Source organism: Coccidioides posadasii, chromosome 4, assembly GCF_018416015.2.
Source record: "Coccidioides posadasii str. Silveira chromosome 4, complete sequence".
NCBI lineage: Eukaryota > Fungi > Ascomycota > Eurotiomycetes > Onygenales > Onygenaceae > Coccidioides > Coccidioides posadasii.
Window position 1 is genome coordinate 311,306 of NC_089410.1, and position 19,546 is coordinate 330,851.

Here is a 19,546-nt window from a genome sequence, read left to right on the forward strand (position 1 = left end):
CTCCAACCTGTTGGCATCACTGCCAAATCTACTGCAAAGTGATGACTATGCAGCTGAGGTCCGCGAAGGCATTAAGGCAGGCACAAAGAAATTTATGATGTGGAAAGAGGAGAAGAGTATCCTCTATAGGGATAGTTGTGTGTACATCCCTCAGAATGAGGCTCTGTGAATAGAGCTGATTAGGCATCATCATGACCTACCCCTCGCGGGGCATTTTGCTACAGCAAGAATGTATGAGCTTATAGCTCGCAAATACTTTTGGCCAAGAATGAGAGAACTGGTGAAGGAGTGTTGCAAAGCCTGTGGGGTCTGCCAGGGCTCAAGAAGAGTTCGCGGGAAGCCCCAAGGAGAACTATCACCCTTACCAATCCCAAATTACCCTTGGGAATCCATTAGCATGGATGTTATTACAGATCTCCCCGCGAGCCTAAATTTTGAGAAGATGCAGTTTGACTGTATTCTGGTTGTAGTGGACCAGTTCACAAAGATGGCTCACTTTATCCCTACAACAAAGAAGCTGACATCAGAGGAATTGGCCCATCTCTTTATTTGTGAGATAGTGAGATTGCACAGATTACCTGTGAGCATAGTAACAGATCAAGGATCTCTGTTCACAAGTGAATTTTGGGGTGATTTGACTCACATCTTGAAGATCACAAGAGCAATGAGCACAGCATTCCACCTGCAAACTGATGGTCAGACTGAGAGACTGAATAGTGTGCTGGAGCAGTACCTGCAAAGCTATGTCAATTATGATCAGAATGACTGGGTGATGTGGTTGCCAATGGCTGAGTTCGCGTACAATAACTCACAACAGGCTTCCACACAGAAATCACCTTTCCAGCTGACATATGAGCTGAATCCACAAACAGAATTCTTGGACCCTGATGAGTATGGCTATGTGTGCAAGAATTCAAGGGATCAGGCAGAGGCAATGAGATTACTCTGCAAAGAGGCCAAGGAATCACTCACAAAGGCACAAGCCTATCAGAAGAAGTACTACAACCAGAAGCACACCACAAAGGCCTTCCAGGTGGGAGACAAGATGTGGCTTGACCTTCGCAATATCAAGACCGCACGGCCTAACAAAAAACTGGATTTGTTGAGGCATGGGCCTTGTAGGATTGTGGAGAAGATAGGCTCACAAGCCTACAGACTGGAACTGCCTCCAGGTCTGTGAACTCATGATGTCTTTCATGTATCCCTGCTCCGTGAACACAAGACCCGCGAAGGAATTGATAGCTCACCTCATCACAAAGTTCATGAGGTGGATGAGGATGAAAAGGAGTACCGGGTCTGTGAGATAATCAACTCAAAGAGAGAGGGTCGCGAGCTGTGGTACAGAGTACATTGGGAAGAATATGATGATGAGAAGGACAAGACATGGGTTCCCGCAAGCAATGTCCATCCACTGAGAAAGCTACTCCAACAATTCCATAGTAGGAACCTGGACAAGCCTGGTTCGCGAAAGAGATGGATGGAGGTAGTGGAACTAGAAAATGGGTTAGGGAGAGAAAAGGCATAGTCAAACTGAACTGAATTCAATTGATTTCAAAACAAAAGAAAAAAAAAAAAACTAAACTAAGACTATGTAATTAGAGCCTCCAGCTCCTCCCACAAAGACCTGTAACAACTACCCATAACCTCACTGCTGGAAAGAGCAAGCAAGGTGCCCACAGTATAGGCAGTTGTTACATTTTTGACCCAAGCCCACAGAGATGCACTCTGCAAAGACTATATTGCCATAGCCCTGCTGTGCTCTCTTGCAGGCAGAGCACTCCTGTTCTGGTGGCAGCTGGGCCCCAGCTCTAGTCACAAGAATACCCTCATGGAGCTGGGCGCGGACAGCCAACTGATTTGGATTATCCAAACCAGCAATAAGCACAGGCCTTTGGATAGGCTTGTGACACCATGCTCTTTTGTGGGCAGACAAAGCTTGTGCCCCTGTGTGGGAGGGGAGGCCTGGGAGGACCACCAGATTGGCCCACAATGCACCAGCAAAAGTAGCAGCTGGCAGCATTTGAGTGAAGGTGGTCTGGGATCACCATTGTCAGTCTCACAGGGGGGGTGCTGGGTGGTCCCAAGCACTCTGCAGAACCACAGCACCCACAAACCCTGCTGGTGCAGGGGGAACAACAACAACAACCTAAAGAAGGTTAGCCGCGAACTGAAATGTGATAGAGGATACTCACATTTCCAGCCAGGGCCAGAGCAACAACCACAGGGGGGGGAGGCAGAGCGGCAGGACCCTAACTCTATCAGCACACAAACCAATGTCAGCTCGCGAGAAGCACTTACAGCTTGAGCTGGCACGGGGGGGGCGGCAACAACTGGTGAAGGGGGGGGAGGGGGAACAACAACACCCTAGAACTGTTAGTTGTGAACACTTCCCAAACTTCTTGTGACTACTCACCGAAGGCCCAATCTCATCCACAAAAGGAGGGGTGGGGGTCCTCCCGAGGGAGGAAAGCAGAGATGAGTCGCGAGAGGGGGGGGGAGGGGACTGCACACCAGCAGCAACTGCTAGCAAGCATCAGTCTCTCCGCGAACCAAACCCCATGCGAAGATAAAACTGAATGGCCACGTGAAGCAAAGGCACAACCAGGGGTGAACTCACCAGCTTGTGGCCTTTTGGTCAATTGCGCGGAATGTTGAAGTGAAGCCATTTTTCTTCCAGAACATCAGAGACCTCCTGTGAGCCTGCCTCCCATGTGAAGCAGTGCTTGAAGGGTTCACTTACCTTTGTAAAGATGATATAAGCTAGAGAAGGAAGAGAAGAAAAGAAGAGAAAGAGAAAGCAAGAGAAAGCTCTCTCTTAAGCTAGTATTCATTATCTAATAGTGACACAGGGCTAGCAAGAACAATAGAGACTCTCTACACATTGTTGTGTTATTGGGTTCTGTTGTGTTATTAGAGTTGTGTTGATATCACATCTCTAGTGAGGCTGTACTCTTTTCCTTATGAGGAAATTTTTATTTTTCCCAAGAGGTTTTTTGTTTTTCTACTCATGAAGGTTTTTAATGAGACAGCCGCCTTGAGGGACCAAGGCTTACAAGGGGGGGGAATCTGTAAGGATTCGCCGCGAACCCCTTACACGGACGAACAGCACCCGTGAGGGCCAGAGGCCTCAGCTCGCGAGCTGCTGGGAGTTGCATGTGTCCTCGCGAGGCACTAAGTCACGTGCTCGCGAGCACACATAAAAGGCCATCACTGCGCGAACCCCTTGCTGGGAGCCAGTGGCAATCTTGTTTACAAGTCATACATAGTTGCCAGAATACAGACCTTTTACCTCGCGTACTCTTTTTCCATGTATATTCCTCCTAGAGATTCATTGTCACGCTGATCCACACGTACGATCCTCACAACTAACACAGGCAGCTCTAATAAGAAACAGTAGCAAGTTTCATGAACAAGAAATCTTCATATTCTCTAACTAATAACCAAACTGGTAGTAAGGAACAAGTGTGTAGAAAAGAGCAATGGTGTGTGAAGGTAATAAGCAAGATGCAGGGGCTACAGATGGTTTATATAGCTCAAGAATAGTAGCTTTGGAGTGGTTTGCGCCTCGGACCAGAACAACCTTTCTCCTAATGAGATACTGGAATCCCCACTACACTATCTATTGATAACATTGACACATTTCCTGTTTCTTATCTGGATTGAGTAGTGGATTTTGCAGGCTTGCAATCTCTTTCTGTACAATCTCTGAAGTATTTTGATTATCTTGATTATCTTAAATAACTTTCTTGGCCAACTTCTTATGTAATATGAGTGCTTCATTCAGTATATACATCTTATCTCCATGTTTAAGTAGCATGATCTTCTTGATTGTAGATGCATGGAGCTGCAATTATTGATAATAACATGTATTCTGAGCAATATTAAAAACTCATTCTATCTCAATCTCTGTTAAAGATACAGCCAGAATATCTCTTGTCATCTGAGCAACAGTTGAAAAATCAGGCTCTAGCATCCTTCACTGTTCTAGAATTAAAGCTTGAAATGATATCAAATTCTCATTATTTAAATATTGCTGCATTTTATTTTGGAAATTTGCTTGTTTTTAATAGGATCTCTCAAAAATCATTTGCTCAATATTCTAGAAAAGTTAGCAGAGAGGAAATCAGAATAATACTTATAATAAATATACATTATTTACATCAAGTATTACTTCTCTTGACTGTTTACATTTCTCATAATACTTTTTGTAAAACCTCAAAATATGTTGTCAGTATGTTTTATGCTTATCACTGATCTAATTCTCTGAATTATATGCTCTCATGTGATGTGATGAATGGAGAGCAGTAGCTATACCTAGCAGCTCACTTTTTAAATACTCAGTATCACTATAGTATTTCTGGAATTTCAAGCTGGCAGCTTTAATAGTTTCTTTAATGTTCTCTCTTGTTATCAACTGTTGGGTCTTGTCCTTCTCTCTTTCTAAATACTGGAAAAGATGATTGTAGATTGCCTATACTAGATAAATTATTAGGCCTGTTGTTTTGAACAGTATCTTGATAAATTAACTGAATGACTGCAACAGTTTAACTATATACTCTATCTGCTTTCAGTCATCATTTAATAAGTAAAGTCTTTGGTATTTTGGTGATAAGTTCTGGATTCATGAGTTTACAGCTTGTTAAAGCAACAAGATACAAACACACATCTTATAGATGGAATTCCATCTTGTGCAAACATCTTGAATTATCTTGTGCTGGTTCTCTTGTTGATATTCTTAGAAACATGCAGCAAGTTAGGGGGAGGTATTAGTTATATTGGCAACAAGATAAATTTATTATTAAGCAAAGATTAGTAAATTAACTCAAGTATATCAAGACTGTTATCAAATTTTATTATCTTTTTAAGAGTATTTACAAATGTGTCTGTTGATGCTAAATCATCAGTAATTAAGCTCTCATTAAAGATAGTAGATAGAGTATTATTGTTTGGCTGAATCTTGAGATTGCAAACCAGCTCTTGAACTACAAGTTGAATTATATAAGTAAGACAGAGTATTGTTTTACTGTCTGCATTTCAATCAGTTGTCTTATTTAACTGCTGCAATACTGGTCTTAACTGATGTATAAGATGTGCTTGCATGATATTATTGTTTGATGTATTGTTACTTGTAATTACAAGAAGATTGCTCTCAAGTCTTCATACTACTAATAATTATTAGAGAATCTTTATCATATTCTTGCCAGTATAAGCACTCTCTAAACTTTCAAAACTCAGTAAATACTTACAGTACTTCCAATTCTTTGTAATGTAATAATCATTAATTACCATAAAGACAAGATTATTGGAACTTGTCTAATTATTCACTGCCAGAGATACCTTGATTGTTAAGTCATGATCAAAAAAAAGATTTCAGAATAGCTGATTGTATATATTATTCATAACCTGATATAATGTTTCTTGTGTGGGTATCTGTAATGCCATTGCAGGGTTGAGCATGGTTATTAATGTGCAGAATGCTGAATTCTTGATAGCACAAAATAAGAGATTCAAGAATATTAATATTTGCACAAGCTGCTGGAGAAAATTATCTTGATTACATTCAGGAACAGGCAGATCTGAATCTGTTTGAGAATGCTTCAGAAACTATTGCTAAGACACCAGAACTGTTACTAAAATCTGTTATATTTGAGAAATTAGAATTTATAATCTATCATTATATTAACCAGAGTGTTACTCTATCTGTCATCAGTTTTTGTACAGTCTTTGCTGATTAAATACTTCTTCAGACTACTTGTACCATTTCAAGAAAAGCTTGAATAACTGAGAAAGATTTGGCAATGCTTGCAAATCATCTCTGGAGTGCTTTTAGAATACTCTGCCACCTGATCAAATTTTGGTCAAAAATCAGAATGATGTTGCTTTGCCTTTTAGTTAAAGTCACCACATTTCTTATTCTTAATCAACTGAGCAGCTTCAGTAGTTAACTACCAAGTAACAAACAACTTGTGATGCTGCTCCTTCCACAATACAAATTATTTTTTTTCATGTTGAACTATGGTTAATTCTGAAGAAACCTCTGTAGGTTTTGCTTGTTTACTGGCTTTAACCATTAATTAGGTTTTTTTTTTTTTATAATTAAATTGATTTTTCTCTGAGTTCTGTCTTAGTCAAAAAAGTAACAAAATTTGGTAACAGTTCAAGCAAAATTTGATAACCCAGCTAGTTAGGCTCATTCTACTCTGCACAGTAATTAACTACAAAATCATCATCTACAAAATGAAACATTCTTCTTCAGAAAAATAAAATATTTTGCTAATTTAATGGCATCTCATTCTCAAATTAATATAAAAAAAGAACTAAAAACCTAACGTTCTCTTCTAGACATTAATAATCTAATCATCATCTATCTTATTGTTCTTCTTATTGTTCTCATCAGAGAACATCACAATCTCAAAATCATCTTTCTCCATCTTCTCTGGGACAGGTGAGCTGTTGTTATCTTCCATCAGATTCTGTAATTAGCTCAGAAATCCCCTCATCTTCTTCTCAATCCCCTCTCTTGATACACTAACTGCAGCAAGATAATTATGATTATAAGCTATGATCTTGATCTCAAGCTTGACTATCATTTAACAGAACCAGATCTGCTTACATACAGAAATAGAATGCTGTATCTGGCTTGTTTTAGCCTAAATATATCAGAATCATTACTAAATTTTATTACTTTTAAATTCTATCTTCTTGTTCTGCTGAACTTTATTCTCAGTCTCTGTGATCTCTTCTTGATAATACTTCTTCTTCTTCTCTCTCTTCTTTTGCTGAGAGACCATGAGCTGGTACTTATAGTACTACTTTGACTTGCTCTTGACAAATTACTTGATCATTAGCTGTTTAATAACTTTATTCTCAATCATCTTGCAATTCTTTTCACTACTATTCTGCCTGCAATGGATATCAATATGATTCAACACAAATCACTAAGAGTGTATATCACTTATGTTTAGCTTGAATTCTCTTCAGCATATTATAGTGTGTCTTGCAATCTGTTTCTTCTGTCTTAAATATATCTTTTTAATGATCTTTCAAGATCTGGTAGTGCTTCCATGCTGCACAGGTCTTCTTTCTTATTGAATATTACTTTAGCCCCATCTTCACAATTGTATGCAATGAGTTGAATTAAAGGCACTGTATAATAGAATTATAGAGTGTATCAACTACTTGCATAGAATAGTTACTATACATATTATTTACATTCTACAGGCATGTTGCTATAGGCAAGCTCAATGTGTTGTTACTATACTAGCTACAGAATAATAGGAATATGGAGTGTATTGATCAAGTACTTACATAGAATAATTACTATACATATTGTTTACATTCTACAGGCACATTACTATAGACAAGCTCAACACATTGTTACTATACTGCTGCTGAATAATAACATGAGATTAGTTTTTCTTCTCTTCTCTTTCTCTTCCTCTTCTTCTTCTTTCTCTTTAGAGCTAATGTTGACAATTTTCTCTCTCCCCCCCAGTCTCTCTTTTTATTTACTGCTCTTCAACATTCCTCTGTACAACAAACTGCACTGCAACAATGGATTATATTAAGAGGTGAGTGCTTGCAGAATTCTGCTCTGGTGCATATTGTTTACTAACAAGATGTTAGTTTTCTCTGTGTGCATTTATTTCACATAGCTGGAGAGAAGCAGCACAAGACTGTGATAAAAGAATAAGCTCTGAAGAAGAACAATTAATGTAAAGTCAATAAAGACATTAATCTAGTTAACTTTGACCAGGAGAATCTCTGCCCTCACCTCTCAGATCATAATTGGAAGTCCAGCACTCATATATCAAAAGATAACAATTTTTAGTAACAGTCTTGATGCTAATTGGTGAAATAGATGCCATTAAAGAAATCCACCACTTCCAGAGCTCTACAGAGCTAATTCTTCTAGTGGCCCTGTTTTAGTAATTGGTTCAGGAAATTACTTTGTCCTGTTATTAAGAACATGAATATTGCTGGCAACATACTGTTATTGAGTTACTTCAGAAGACTGCTGAAGCAATGCTATTACTACTGGAAGGGGTGTTAACATGATACAAGGATCCTTGACCTTAACTACAGAAGAGCCCAGCAACTGTACAGAAATCTTGCCAGAAATGTATAACCACCTAGAAGATTAGTGGGGACTAGTCAAAGAACAAGACTTATCCACTGATGGCTATATTCACTGCATTAAAGATACAATGTATACCAAAGACAATGAAAGAAAATTTGGTATTAGATGGACCAACATCATTTGCAAGCCTGGTGATGTCCAAATTACAAGCCCTCTGCTACTCTATAGAGCTCATGGTCCATGCAAAAAGGTCTGATGTACTATGCTACTCTGGTATGTGGCAATCCAAGAGAACCATGAACATCTAGAAGTCAATAAAGCTGGTACATGGTCCCAGCTCTCTGCTGCATATAGAGATCTAGTTCCAGGGCCTTTGTCTCCATTCAGCCATTCAAATCATTACACATTGATTCCATATCAATTCCCTACTGCTATTCAATTACAAGACTTAGGAGCTATATCAGATACTCTGGTAGGACAAATTAAGTGGGACAACTCTATGGTAATTGAGGAACTTGATATTCTCTTTGGCCCTGATGACAAAAAAACTCAGGACTTCATTAATAACTAACATCTAAAGGCTATACAAATTGCTCTGGATGCCATTGTCAAGTCTTACTAAATTGAAAAGAAAGCTTTTAGTAATAAATTCTATTGGCATTACATGCACAATAACATTGACCCAGCATCAGTTCAGCCTTCTTCTTCTTCTGAGAACTTGATGAAAGAAGAGGATCATGGTGATTATTATTAAGAATTGCTGCTATCACTCTTCTTATTCTTATTTTCTATGTTTTTTCTTACCAGACTGCTCATTACTATTTATTATTCTCTTATTTTACTAAATTGGTTTTATTTTATTTTATATGTTGTTTGTTGTCAGGGGATGCTAATATTGAAGGTGTGAGAATCATACATGTGGATCAGCATGACAATGAATCTCTAGGAGGAATATACATGGAAAAGAGTACACAAGGTAAAAGGTCTGTATTCTGGCAACTATGTACAACTTGTAAGCAAGATTGCCACTGGCTCCCAGCAAGGGGTTCGCACAGTGACAGCCTTTTATGTGTGCTTGTGAGCACATGACTTAGTGCCTCGCGAGGACACATGCAACTCCCAGCAGCTCGCGAGCTGAGGCCTCTGGCCTTCACAGGTGCTGTTCGTCCGTGTAAGGGGTTCGCGGCGAATCCTTACAGAAGGCCAGAAGAAAATGTAGTAGGGATTCCAGTATTTTATTAGAACAAAGATTATTCTAGTCTAAGGCACAAACCATCTCAAAGCTACTATTCTTAAGCTATATAAACCACCTGTAGTCCCTGCATCTGGCTTATTATCTTTACACACCATTGCTCTTTTCTACACACTCATTTCTTACTACCAGTTTGGTTATTAGTTAGAGAATATGAAGATTTCTTGTTCATGAAATGTGCTACTGTTTCTCATTAGAGCTGCCTGTATTAGTACAGGGCTCTTTAGTACCATTACTCCTTATGAGCTTAGGTGTCTGTTAGAACATACCTATTTCTACACTTACTACTTGACCATACTCTTACTATGTTGTGATTTTTCACCTTTCTTGTGCTCTCACCATATCAACCAACTCACCTACTTTGATGAGGCATCCCATCGTACCCCGTTCCAATAGCACTTGCTAAACAACCATGTTGTTAGATATAGTGACAATTGCACCAAGCTTAGCATTATTTCTCCAACATACCTCATACAACTTCGGCTTACAGACAACAAAGCAGACATATCTTATAGTCTGGAACCACGGTCACCACAAAGGGTGCTTGAGTTTGACAAGGCTTACTACATAGAACAAGAGGCTTGAGTTAGAGGGCAGACATATTTCCTCATGATTTTTTAACATTGATGTGATGTTGTTGGAGAGCTACTTAAATGGAATAATCTCAATTCTTTCAAATAGCTATGCCTTCTGCCTGTTTACAGTGGTCTTGCAGTCAAAATTATCAAATGTTGCATTAAACCAAGGATCTTCTGCTTCCAAGTTAAAGGAGTCCAATCTTGCACCAAACCAGAATTCTGGTCTACAACTTAATTCTTTGCCAGCTTCTGCCTGCATGTTCTCGCTGGGCAGTGTATCTTTTATGGGTCTGCCACCTGCCTGTGGCTGCCCACCATGAGTAAGAGAGAGATTGTTTGATCCGGCCTTACCTGAGGGAGCATGATCTAATATCTCATGGGGTTTTGACGGCAATTGTGGGTTCATACATGATAAGGAATGGTGAACTCTGTTTGCCTTGGCGGGAGGAAATTTCAGTGTCTTGAGGTACTCCACTCCAAAAAGTTCAAAACCTTGTGGTAATTTCTTAATGGCAGGAAAGTCAACATTGAGGACTTCAGCAGTGAATCCAGGTAGAAGTTCAGGATGCTGATCTGAGAGGTGATGTAGTATTGATCTCTTCACCTGTGCATTGCAATGAGGACCGTTGCTGGGATTCAGCTTGTCATACATCGCACGGTGCTTTTTTTTCAAATGGTCATTGAGGTTGGACGATCGAGCGAATGTACTAGAACACTTGGGAAGAGGACATTGATATCTCTTAGTACACTTTTTGGAAGTTTGATCCTGTTTTGAGGTGCTAATGCTGATTTGCTGCTGCACTGGACCTGTCAGTTGCTGGATTGCGGTTGCTGTCAACTTGGTAATGGTAGATAGCTGCCGGGAGTTAATCATTGTCAACTTATTGATGGTGGATTGCTGCTTGGAAGCAATCTCTGTCAACTCTGTGATGGTGGATTGCTGCTGGACAATTTTGGCTTTAAGAAAAGCTAAAGCATCATGCTTCAAGGGAGCATCTCTGAGTGCGTTAATTTTGTGTTGTTTGGACGAGTACGTGAGCAGCGGCATTGTGTATAACTAATAGTATGGAGCCTATTTCAATGATTATTGCAACACTGAAGGGATGCCCAAGGCATTTAACACAGCTGGAGTGATGGGGGAAAGAGAGCTGTTAGGCCAAAGGTAGGGACCAAGGTTAAAGGACAGAGAGGAATGTATGAATCACAGGAAAATCAAAGGATGAACAGGGGGAGTATCTGCGCGGGTCTTAAACTAGCCATATCATTGGCTTAGATGATTCTCCAAAATTGCAGTAGAAAATGGGTATATTTGGTGGACGGGGCTCGGACGGCATGTCAGCAAGCCAAACTATGCCCGCTGGGCCCACAAAAGAGTTGTTCCAGATCAGACTTTTAGGGATTGACCAAGGTCTACGGAGTGCGGAGTACCTCTGTGCTCTGTAGAGGTGACAAGGACCTTGGGCTCCCGCATGTACCTCTTTGCCAAGATTTCCCACACATTCCGGCAGGAGCTCATTAGGTAGAGGAAAACGCACTTCATTGGCTTAAGCCACTCAATCTACAAACGGAGTACAGAGTACTTTCGTACCCAGATGTGCAGAATTAGACCTACCTACTATCTAGCGGATAGATGGGGGGGGTTTAGTGTGGGTGATTACCCAGGTTGCCGCCTGGTTACTGCCAAGCCGCCAAATAACCACTTGGAATAATTCGACCAGTCTCAATCAAGTTGAGCCCAAGCCATTTCTGTGCTAATAACCATAGTATCTTCATAAGCTGTGAAATTTCCATAGCGGCAATATTACAGAGTCTGAAAGCGGTCAAGCAAATTGACTGACTTTTTATATTGGCTTCTTGAGCTATAGCAGCATTTCCAAGCATATCAAATGCTCTTTATGGATGTACAGGGCATCCCCTTTATGGCTGCATATTTGAGCTACCAAGTCTACCTAGAAGAATGCCAGTGCTTATTGCGGCAATTTCTAGAAAAGAAGGTTCTCATTGGAGCCATGCAATTTTCTTTGTGCTCCTTGAAACTGGAAGTTGTGCAATTGGGCCAGAGAGTACGACTGTGAATTGACTATCCAATCTATGAAAGGAATAGCAAGAATAATCTTGTGGGTTTGTATTTGAAAGGCTATTACTGCCGAGGGTATATTGTCTGAGAGCTTTCACAATTTCCCTGCACTTCCTGTTTGCTGCAAATGTATTCTTGTAAAATTGATTTTTTTTTTTTTTTTTTCCAGCACGCCGGTGTCTCTCTTGGGAATTCCCGGCACTTTCCTTCGCAAAATTGATGGCTTGCAGGCCATGTTTATCCCTGAGTCCTTTGTTGGTGCCTCTATGCAAAAGAGCATCCATGTTCTTGACTCTTCCCCAAAGAGCTGCCTCCATAAGAGGCGTTTGACCTTGCCACCAGACCTATTGACCTCAGATCCATGATTCAACAGAAGATTTACCATTACAGTACATCTCAGCAGAAGCCATGGAAAGGGGAGTCTTTCACTTTTCATTTTCACCCTGATTGGAAGATCCTGCGAGAAATGTTTGAGCAGCTGTCTTACTGAAGATGTGCAGTTTGTACCAGCTCTGTCCAACTTCTTCTTGGTCCAAGTGAGAACTGCCCCACTTTCCATTGTGTGGGAAAATTCATTTTCCTCTGTGCCATTGTCCAGTGATGGAATTGGGTTCCGCTCATCTGAAATGTTTAGCCGGCCCTCAAGGGATGACACAAGTGTGTTGACATCCAGGATAACTGCTCTCAGTCATTTCAGGCTCATGGAAGACAGGAATACCCAGCTTATTGGCTTGGATCTTGACCACCATGCTGTGGAGATGTGGTGGGATTGGATGCCAGTAGATATCCTTGAGTGAGGTGAATTCTGCATCAAATGCATCATTATAGAAGGCCATGGCAACTAGATGTGAGAGGAGGTCAAATATTGGCTCTGGGTGGTGTGCAATGACAAAGACCTTCCTGTGATGTGTATCAGTCTCTGCTTAGTTGAATGATGGGAATAGGAACACATATGTTTGGGGCTTCTTGTCCTCCATTTTAGTATGTATCAGGTTCACATGAGCCAGCAATGAATTAGGTTGTCCTGGCGCTTCACCATGGATGATGTAGAAGCGAATATGCTGCCAGAGAAATGGTCCCTTTTTTTGTCTCCCGCATGGTACCCGTCATCGGTGACAGCAGATTCATCATCCCTGATGAGATCGGCTGGGTTAAGGTCATAGTCAAGATCAAACCCGCCACCGGCGGCTTTGCGCACATCGTTAAGCTGCATCACCTCCGAGTAGCTGCTCTGTGTACTGGACCCCAACACCTTGCTGAAGACTATGCTCTTGATGTCGCTCTCAGTAATGGACACGTCTTCCTCGTCGTCGGTCAGATCTTCCTTGGAAGCAATATCCGAGGCGGTGTCATTCATGGAGTCATCACAATCTGCCAGCCAAGATCGCACTCTCGACTGTACACCCGTGGGTTTATTGGGTGAGAGTGGCTGGGTCAAAGGGGACATTGCGTTCGCTCCACACTCCTTGAGCCAGGGCTCCCCTCCGGGTGGTGGTTTCCCCCTCGCGGGGGTATCAAATAGGGAGACCAACCGGCTGCCAGAAAGATAGGAGAGGAGTAACCCTGCTCCATTCTGCACCCGCTGTCTCTTGTCTGCATGTACCATTGTGCACCACTCCCAGTTGGCACACAGGAACAGGTAGATATCATCTTTGTTGCCAGTCACAGGCTCACAGGAATACTGTTGGAGACCCCATTTCTCTTCCCACCTGTCAACCACAACCCATATGTACTGCCATCATCAGCAAGCTGCACACACATAATCAGGTTGGTGAATCATACATTAATACAGTCAGTCCTTGTCTCTTCATCTATCTTGTTACCATTATGCTTTTCTGCATAGAATGACTTAATTCGACGCCAGTAACCCCAGACTGTCTTGTCGGATCCAGAACTTGTGTGTTTCCTCAAGCCAGTCAAGGAATGCTTTGAATCTGTGGGCGCTGAAGTCTATGATGAATTGATGAGAGCTGATTCGGAGCTTTTCTGGACAGAAGCTGGCCATCTTATATTAGCAAATGGTTTTCCCGTTCCAGTAGAGAATGAAAGCCAAAGGGCGATCCTCACATCTCTAGCTTTCTCCAGACCGTCAGCAAGCCTCTCTTGGTGAAATAACTCATAGTCTGAAAAGGATGGCGGAAATCATCTGCTACATGTCTCCAGCCACTGTGATGCTCAGCCACGGCTATACAGCCATCCCCGCCAATCAAAAGACGTTTGTCGGTAGCCATCGTTGGAGATCTCCAACAAGACCCCGCAACTCAAAAGAACTCGGTTTCACCACTCATGGAGGAGGTTTCCTTTGCTCGAAGAGAGGGCGACTCCTGAGAGAGGCTTTCTTTTCTAGTGGAGAAGAGGAAGCCTCCAGAAGTAGTCGTCTCCCTTGAGGAAAATCTCCATAATCAAGTCCTATCTTTCGTAATGTTGCCGGTAACCAAGCTGCGAATGAGAAAATGGAAAAGGGGCGGCATTTTGTTCTTACTAAAGCCAAACCCATGCAGGCTTTGTTACCTAATGGATGACGGCGGCTATGAAGCAAGCCTGGGAGCCACAACAATTGGCGAAGGTGGCAGCCCCAGAGGGAGGAGGCCACGCTGGAGGGGCTTCACCTTTTCTATGGCGTAAATTGATCAATTGAAGGGAGGACTAGGGAGAGCAACCATAGTAATGGTGGCTGGCTCATACAAAGGAAATGTTGATGCCATCAGGGGAGGCCACAAAAAGTCGCAAAGAGGCAGGAATCCGTGGAACAGAGTAGGGAAGCAAACAAGACTGGGGAGAACGGTGAAGAGGCAGGCATCATGGAGGAGAGTAGGGAGAAGCGCAAGTCAGAAATCTGTGGCAAGGAACAGGGAGGCAGTCAAGACTGAGGAGAGCCACCAGTAGACAAAAACCCGTGGAAAGGAGCAGGGAAGGAATTGAGACTGGGGAGCGCCACAAAAAAGCAGAAATCCGTGGAAAGGAGTAGGGACCAATCCGGACCAAGGACAGCCACGCTGAGATTTGGGAAAAATAGGTGGATGGGAGTAGGGACAAAAGGTAGACAGGGATAACCATGAAATCAAGACTATATGGACAGGAGTAGGGCCAAAGCGCGGATTAAGGAGATCCATGATTATACAAAAAGTGCGTGGAAGGCAGTAGGGAGGAAGACTGGAGTAGGGACAACCACAAACATCAGATCATGGAGAGGGATCATGGAGAGGAGTAGGGAGATCCACACGAATATGGTTTAACATGGGCGGCAACAGGGAGAATCACGATGCTGCATGGTTTGTGACCTCTGTTGGTGGAATGTGGAGAGGAGCAGGGATGGCAACAGTTCCAATTGTGTTTGGAAGGAACCTCAATGCCCTCAGGGCAGATCATGATTTGTGGCCTAGATATGTTCAATGTGGCAGCCATCAGGGACACCCATGATTAGGGCTGATGCAATATCAAGGAGCCCCGGAGCAGCCAAAATAGGGACTGCCACGACATTCTAGCTCGTGGATCATGTGTCGTGAATGCTGGTTGGAGTAGGGACAGCAACAAATCTAAGAGGATTTGGCTCATATAGAGGAAGTGTTGATGTCATCAGGGCGGGCCACGAAAGTGAATATTCGTGGAAAGGAATAGGGATATTGGTTGGATGCCGGAAGTTGTGGAAGATAGCAAGGACCACCACGATAATGCTCGTATATATTGGTGCCTGATGCCAAGCCACTTGTCCTGATTCGCTTGTTGCTCCGCATCCGATTGTCGAAAAACAAACCATCTTTCCCCAGCCCCCATGACATTCACCGTCCAATGACGGGCTGCGACAAGCAGGCTTCGTGTAACCAGTGTTTACAGCACCGTAGCCGCACCATTTCTACCCCTAATTTCCAGCCTTAGAAACATATATAGCATCGTTCGTCATCATCATTCGCATCTGCGCTCTTTCGTAGAACATATTTATCGGCCAACGGGCGAAGGGAGCTGTCGTCGGATCTAATAGGGTATATTTTCTTGAGGTAAGGAATAGAATGTGGTTGCTGTGCCTACAAGTGGGAGCCTTCTCTGGTTTATGCTCTCTCCATTCTTGTACGACGCGTTGTTTTCGAATTTGTCGCGTTTCCTGCAATGCGAGCGTTCCAAATTTTCATCGGCCATAAATTAACGATTCAGAGAACCCTAGTGTTTTGGCCTTGGTGTGTATGCCCGCTCTGTTCTGTCAGGCATTCTTTTCGCCAACGGTCCGGGAACTCCAACCTCACGCAAGATGGGACAATACTTTCATGTCATCGCGCCCAAGCTGCGAGAGAAGGCGGATTGGGGCTGGAAACTTGGCGAGATCCTTTTTGATGGAACTCCTGCTTCCCTTGTTTACCTCTTTGCAAGGCCCATCATACCCCCTACTTTCACAGGGCATTGTTGCACCCCAGACTCGGAATCCTTGTCAAAAACAATGACCTCCAGTGCTACAATTAATGCTCCGTCCAAGAAGCGTGCCCGCGATCCCGATCAGCTAGCAGGAGGAGAAAATTATATAATTGAAGAGGCGTGCACTCAACCCGCCAAACGATCTTGTTCCAGCTCGCATCTTCTGACGCTCCCTGCCGAGGTCCATTTAAGCGTGCTCAGGTTACTTAATGTCGCGGATCTATAGGAGGATATCTATTCGGAAACCTTGCCCACTTAACCGATGACACGCTATCTCGTGCCAAACCAGATCACTTCTATGGTGCGCGTCCTGAACAGCTCAATCGTCAAATCCGCAAGGACCTTAGCGACCAGATTATTCCATCAACCCAGGATGACCTTCCCATGGCACCAAACTTCTTTTTGGAGGCAAAAGGCCCTGATGGATCCCTCGCTGTGGCTACGCGGCAAGCTTGCTATGATGGCGCATTAGGAGCCCGAGGCATGCATTCACTTCAGACGTATCGACAAGATAAATTGACCTACGACAACAACGCTTACACTATTACGTCGACTTATCATGGTGGCCAACTCAAGCTATATGTTGAATGAACGCGTGTTGCTTTGGCTGGAGGGGAAATCACAACATGTCAAACAAGATGATCCTCTTGAGGTGGACAAGGTAGAGTAACAGGGAACTCGAAAGCAAAATTAAGGCGACTAACAAGACATGGCCCTTACATGCTCCATAGTATGCTCTCTACCATCTCAATGACGGTGCCTATACCAGTCAAAACTGAATCCAAGATGCTCAGGTTCACCCGAAGAAAGTAGGTCAAGAAGTCCATGCTTCACCAAATCTTCGCAAAAAGCCTTCTTTGAGGAGAAACCCTCTGGTAGAAGGTCATGATCCGGGTTGTCATGGCGATCGTCCTTGGATTCAGTGCGATTGGTTGACTCCTTGCTGCGTCCCGGTCGTACAAACTCCCACCAATCCCCAAGGCTCCACCACAGCCCATCAATGATGCGGCTTATAACCATGCGCCATCCACTGTTGGAAGTAGTTTCGGCGTTGGTTCGTTCTCCGTTGGTCCCATTATCAAGGAGCATCTCTGTGTGTGCAGCCAATTCCGCAACAGTTGCATATTTATTATGCCAACACCTGTCAATAATATCATCAATCACCGGATCACCATCTAGCGTCGGAAATTCCATGTTCTGCAGTAACTTCACGACCTTAGGTCCATGCTGTTTGGGGTTATCTGGAGTAAGACATCGATCTCCATAAACCTCAAAGCCGTAGTTTATTAGGTAGTACAAGGAACCGAGAGCGAACTGCTCTGTTCGAGGGCCTAAGAAGCCGGCACCTCCATGATCACTTTCGCTGCTGTTGAGCACTCTTCCGTATGGAGGTATACAGGCTTCGAAATCTGTCCCAATTTGAGCTGTACAGTCAAAATCGGACAGTTTAAGCCGGTCACCGTCAATGAGGATATTGTCAGGCCGGAGGTCGCCATGAGCAAGGTTGAGCGATTCGAGGAAAGCGACGGCTTGGGCAAGGTCGTTCAGCCATACCTTCCGCAAAGGTAGGGGTTCTAAGTTTTTTACTTTAATAAGAGCGCTGGTTTGCAGGTCCCGAAGTTGATTGTTTTGTATCCTGTAAGAAAGGGACACATCTAGTGATGCCGTTAGTATGTAGATAAACTGGTCAGCTGCCAACAGGGGTCGCACCTCTCATATACTCGAGGAAGATGCCCTTGTCCGTGTAGTAGAAACACTGTATTATAGAAGGACATGGCGGACATTGTGAGAAGATCTCATAGATCTTTAGCTCTTTATCAAACTGCTTTTTCTCAAACTCTCCGGGCTGAGGGACTTTGACCACGATGCGGGGATGGACTTCGTAGACGAACGAGATGGCTCCTTTCCAGATCCAGTGCACATCGGGGAATTGGCGTCGATTACCCATGAGAAGAAAGTGATGTGAGGATCGGAGGTTATGGTAATTCTTGAAGAGCAAAGAAAGAGGAGGTGGGAGGTAAGCACAATGTTAGATACAGCTCACCCCTAGAGCACGTGACCCCAGCCTATACAAGGTGATGGAACCTGTGCTTAGTCAGCCGCTAGATTTTCACTCGTTTAGCTACACTAGCTAGATAGATAGATCAAGACATGCTATTACATCGGCCCTATTATTAGATCCCTAGCGGATTCAACACAAGGCTACATTGCACGACGCATTCTGATTGGTTCATGTTTGCCTTAATCCATCAAGTCCAGTCCGCGAGTGAGGTCGCTACTTGTACTAGGACAAAATTCAATACAAAGTCCAGGAGTGAGCGGCACAGTTCACAATAGACTCTCATTACACTGGTTAACTGTATTCATGAAACCCTCTCACGATTCCAAGCCTCCTAGGTAGTACCAGTACCACAGTATTCATCCACTAGCAGAGGCTCACGCTGCTTTCCATGCTCCATCCCTCTTCACCCAAACACCATTTGCAACACAGTCAGGACATGGATCTCTCTTGGTCGTCTTGCCCAGGTGTGCTGTTTTTTTGACACTGCCGCAATTTTTGCATCCGTCTAGTTCTTTGAGGCTTCCGGGAGAATCAATTCTATGCCCGCATCGATGCTCGATCGTGTGAATAAGTTGCTCACACATGGTTCTTTCTGGCTAGTCACCATGAGTCACAGTAAGGGTTGTTCAGTGATTTTTGTCAACTCACATGACGTTCGCTTTGGAACCAGTTGGAAAAGGATAATACCGAGCGCTCTGCCTTGTCAAACTGAGGTAGTGACTTTGTTGGCGAGATTGATTCTGGGGACAAAATCAGATGAGAGGAGAATAAATGAGGGGATGACAGGCAGTATTTCAATGCGGGGTGTGCCAGCGAAGATGAGGCTGGACTGGTGCACGAATCTCATCGGGGCAGCATTGCCTATTATTTGCAGGCATGTGGATTATGATCCCCCTCAAAAGCGAGTTCCATGGTAAAGGGCAATTCCATATTGGAGAGAAACGCCTGCATGGAGTTTGCTCTAGGCCTAAGAGTTTGAAGCCAGTATTTCGCTGGGGATATTTCTTCATTACCTAGCCCAGACCTCTACGTGCCTTCTCTCATCATATCACTTAGATCAAGAGGATCGGAAATCGATGCCGGCGCGACCCCG

General features: G+C 43.2%; 4 protein-coding genes across 4 annotated transcripts; 1 reads left to right on the forward strand and 3 right to left on the reverse strand.

The window, feature by feature from the left end:
- Window positions 1–10,134: 10,134 nt before the first annotated feature.
- D8B26_007042 (uncharacterized protein) lies at window positions 10,135–10,958 on the reverse strand (the record flags this gene model as incomplete). The annotated part of the gene is made up of 2 exons (XM_066125391.1): window positions 10,135–10,211; window positions 10,262–10,958. The coding sequence occupies 2 exons, from the start codon at window positions 10,956–10,958 to the stop codon at window positions 10,135–10,137; spliced, it is 774 nt and encodes a 257-aa protein (XP_065981473.1).
- Window positions 10,959–12,981: 2,023 nt separating this feature from the next.
- D8B26_007043 (uncharacterized protein) lies at window positions 12,982–13,593 on the reverse strand (the record flags this gene model as incomplete). Its single annotated transcript, XM_066125392.1, has 1 exon — window positions 12,982–13,593. One exon carries the CDS (start codon window positions 13,591–13,593, stop codon window positions 12,982–12,984), a length of 612 nt encoding a protein of 203 aa, XP_065981474.1.
- A 2,637-nt stretch (window positions 13,594–16,230) lies between these two features.
- D8B26_007044 (uncharacterized protein) lies at window positions 16,231–16,982 on the forward strand (the record flags this gene model as incomplete). Its single annotated transcript, XM_066125393.1, has 2 exons — window positions 16,231–16,456; window positions 16,618–16,982. 2 exons carry the CDS (start codon window positions 16,231–16,233, stop codon window positions 16,980–16,982), a joined length of 591 nt encoding a protein of 196 aa, XP_065981475.1.
- Window positions 16,983–17,138: 156 nt separating this feature from the next.
- D8B26_007045 (uncharacterized protein) lies at window positions 17,139–18,339 on the reverse strand (the record flags this gene model as incomplete). The annotated part of the gene is made up of 2 exons (XM_003066705.2): window positions 17,139–18,046; window positions 18,102–18,339. The coding sequence occupies 2 exons, from the start codon at window positions 18,337–18,339 to the stop codon at window positions 17,139–17,141; spliced, it is 1,146 nt and encodes a 381-aa protein (XP_003066751.2).
- Window positions 18,340–19,546: the final 1,207 nt, after the last annotated feature.